Genomic DNA, 2,500 nt, shown 5'->3' with positions numbered 1-2,500 from the left:
ACACACACACACACACACACACACACACACACACACACAAAGAATCTATCTATTCCTTGTGCTGACCTTCTTATTCATGGTGTGTGGAAGTTTACCAAAATGAGAGAGAGAGAGAGAGAGAGAGAGAGAGAGAGAGAGAGAGAGAGAGAGAGAGAGCCATTTCCATATTCCCTTTGTTATTGTCAGTATTATATTTTCTCTCTTCCACCCTGTACAAATGTAATTCTTGGCCCTAAAATTACATTCTTTAGTACATTTTAGCACAGCAGTACATTTAGCACACTATCTTCCTAACCACACAAGAATATAGGAACGGAGCAGAATAAAAAATAAATCGGTAAGGAGGAGGTGTTAGTAAGCTTCATAACCTCAGTAGATATAGTAACGGAGAAGAATCAAGAATAAACCGGTAAGGAAGAGGTGTTAGTAAGCTTCCTAACCACACAAGAATACTGCCCAAAGTAATGCTGTAGATTAAGTTTGCTAGGTGCAGTTGTTAAGATGCAGGGGTAGGCCTAATTAAGTAGAAAGGGGTAATTAGGGCAAAAAAGATTAGCAGGGTATGTAGTCACTACCACTGACGTACAGAAGCGAAACGTAGACCCCGTTGGAAGGATAAAATTGAGGATTATGGTGGAAACGAATGATTTGCGATTGAAGTTATGCTAAAACCCGTATTCTTGACAGGTAAAGAAGCTTCCTGACACCTCTTCTTTAGCGATTTAGTTTTGGATACGGCTGGTTATTATCCTTTTGTACGTTACTTATGCGGAGAATGGCGATATCGGATGGATTTATATAACACGGTAGGACAGTTAGGCGTATGAAGCAAAATGAATCGCTTAGGAAAAGGTATTAGGGAGCCTCCTTAACCGACGAGAATACCAGCAATAACAGACAGACAGACAGACAAAATGAACAGGATATAGACGAGCATTGTGGTGTGGATGTGACTGAGTGTTACGAGAAATACTTTGTGATGGTTTGGCCATGTGGAGAGGATGGGGAATGAAAGACTGACTGGGAGAGTATGTGAGTGAGATGGAGGGGGAAAGGAAGAGAGGGAGATCAAGGATGAGATGGAGGGTTGGAGCGGAGATATATGGGAGAGAGGGGGTGTGAGTTGGAGGACGGGCAGACAAATGGCAGAGAACAGGGCGACATGGAGGCGAAATGTCTGTGGTCACTCCTTACAGGTTTAAGGTGTCTGGCAACAGATAGACAGACAGATAGATGGATGGATGGATGGAAGGGTGGATAGACAGAAATATAGACGGATAGACAGATCGATAGATAGACAAACAAATAGATAGTGGTGAATAATAATAGGGGACGTGAGGTGAAAATATTTGCAGAAAGAGACAGCTAGTAGAGGACTCAAAATGACGGCAGCTGTTTAATATTTATAGCTCTCATGAATGTGGAAATGGGAGAGACTGGGATGTGGACACGCCTGGGATATGGGTGGTGATATGGGAGCTGCTCTGTGGGTATGGTGACCGGGGGAAAGTATAGTGAATAGGGGAAAATATGATGAACAGGGGAAATATGGTGTATGGTGTTTGTGATGGTGCTACGTGTCAAGCAAAAGTTGATGGGTGTTTGAAGAAGTGGCTGGATGTTTGTGTGGAAGCGAGAGTTCTTGTGACACACTGTATGCTTCATTAATTCTCCCTCTCTCTCTCTCTCTCTCTCTCTCTAACGCATCTCTCTCTCTCTTCCAGGCGAGCATCCAGCGGCCATTCAAGGAGGCAAGAGCAAAGAGGTACACTGCCAGACCTTCCCATCACTTCTACTCCTTGCTCTTTCGGTTTCTCGTCTACACACACTTATACACCGATAGTCACACTTGAACCACACCCTCTACACACACCCTACCTACACCCTACACTACCTGATTTTACAATATTTTCTTCCACACACTATATTCACACTATCTGCTATACTTACCTACATAGTGTACCTTCACTCTTTTCAGTGGTTTTACATGAATGACTGGTTTCACTCTCTCTCTACAGTCATGCTACTGATTCACACACACACACACACACACACACACACACACACACACACACACACACACACACACACACACACACACACACACACACCTCCTCATCCTCCCAAATGCGCAACTTTCACCTCATCCTCACATCCACATCCTTCACTTCCTCATCCTCACATATTCATCCTTCACCTCCTCATCCTCACATCCACATCCTTCACCTCCTCATCCTCACATATTCATCCTTCACCTCCTCATCCTCACATCCACATCCTCATCTACTCCACATCCTCATCCTCACATCCACATCCACATTCTCCACCTCCTCATCCTTTCACATCCACATCCATACATCCACATCCTTCACCTCCTCATCCTTCGACATCCACCTCCTCATCCATCCACATCCACCTCCCTCACCTCCTCATCCATACATCCACATCCTTCACCTCCTCATCCACTCACATCCACATCCTCCACTTCTCATCCTTCTTC

At 44.4% G+C, this 2,500-nt stretch overlaps 1 protein-coding gene across 1 annotated transcript in view; it reads left to right on the top strand.

Moving 5' to 3' along the window:
- Positions 1–1,843, top strand: part of LOC145392045 (protein amalgam-like) — a 30,294-nt gene extending 28,451 nt beyond the window's left edge. Inside the window, exon 5 of the mRNA XM_080266502.1 lies at positions 1,725–1,843. Within this exon, the coding sequence (XP_080122628.1) occupies positions 1,725–1,843 (119 nt within the window). The remainder of the gene's footprint in view (positions 1–1,724) is intronic.
- The last annotated feature ends 657 nt before the right edge of the window (positions 1,844–2,500 follow it).

The sequence above is a fragment of the Coenobita brevimanus genome, chromosome 21, assembly GCF_032717465.1.
Source record: "Coenobita brevimanus isolate Jiangsu-jjx chromosome 21, ASM3271746v2, whole genome shotgun sequence".
NCBI lineage: Eukaryota > Metazoa > Arthropoda > Malacostraca > Decapoda > Coenobitidae > Coenobita > Coenobita brevimanus.
Note: the sequence above shows the minus strand (reverse complement) of the source record. Positions and strands in the feature narration are given on the sequence as shown.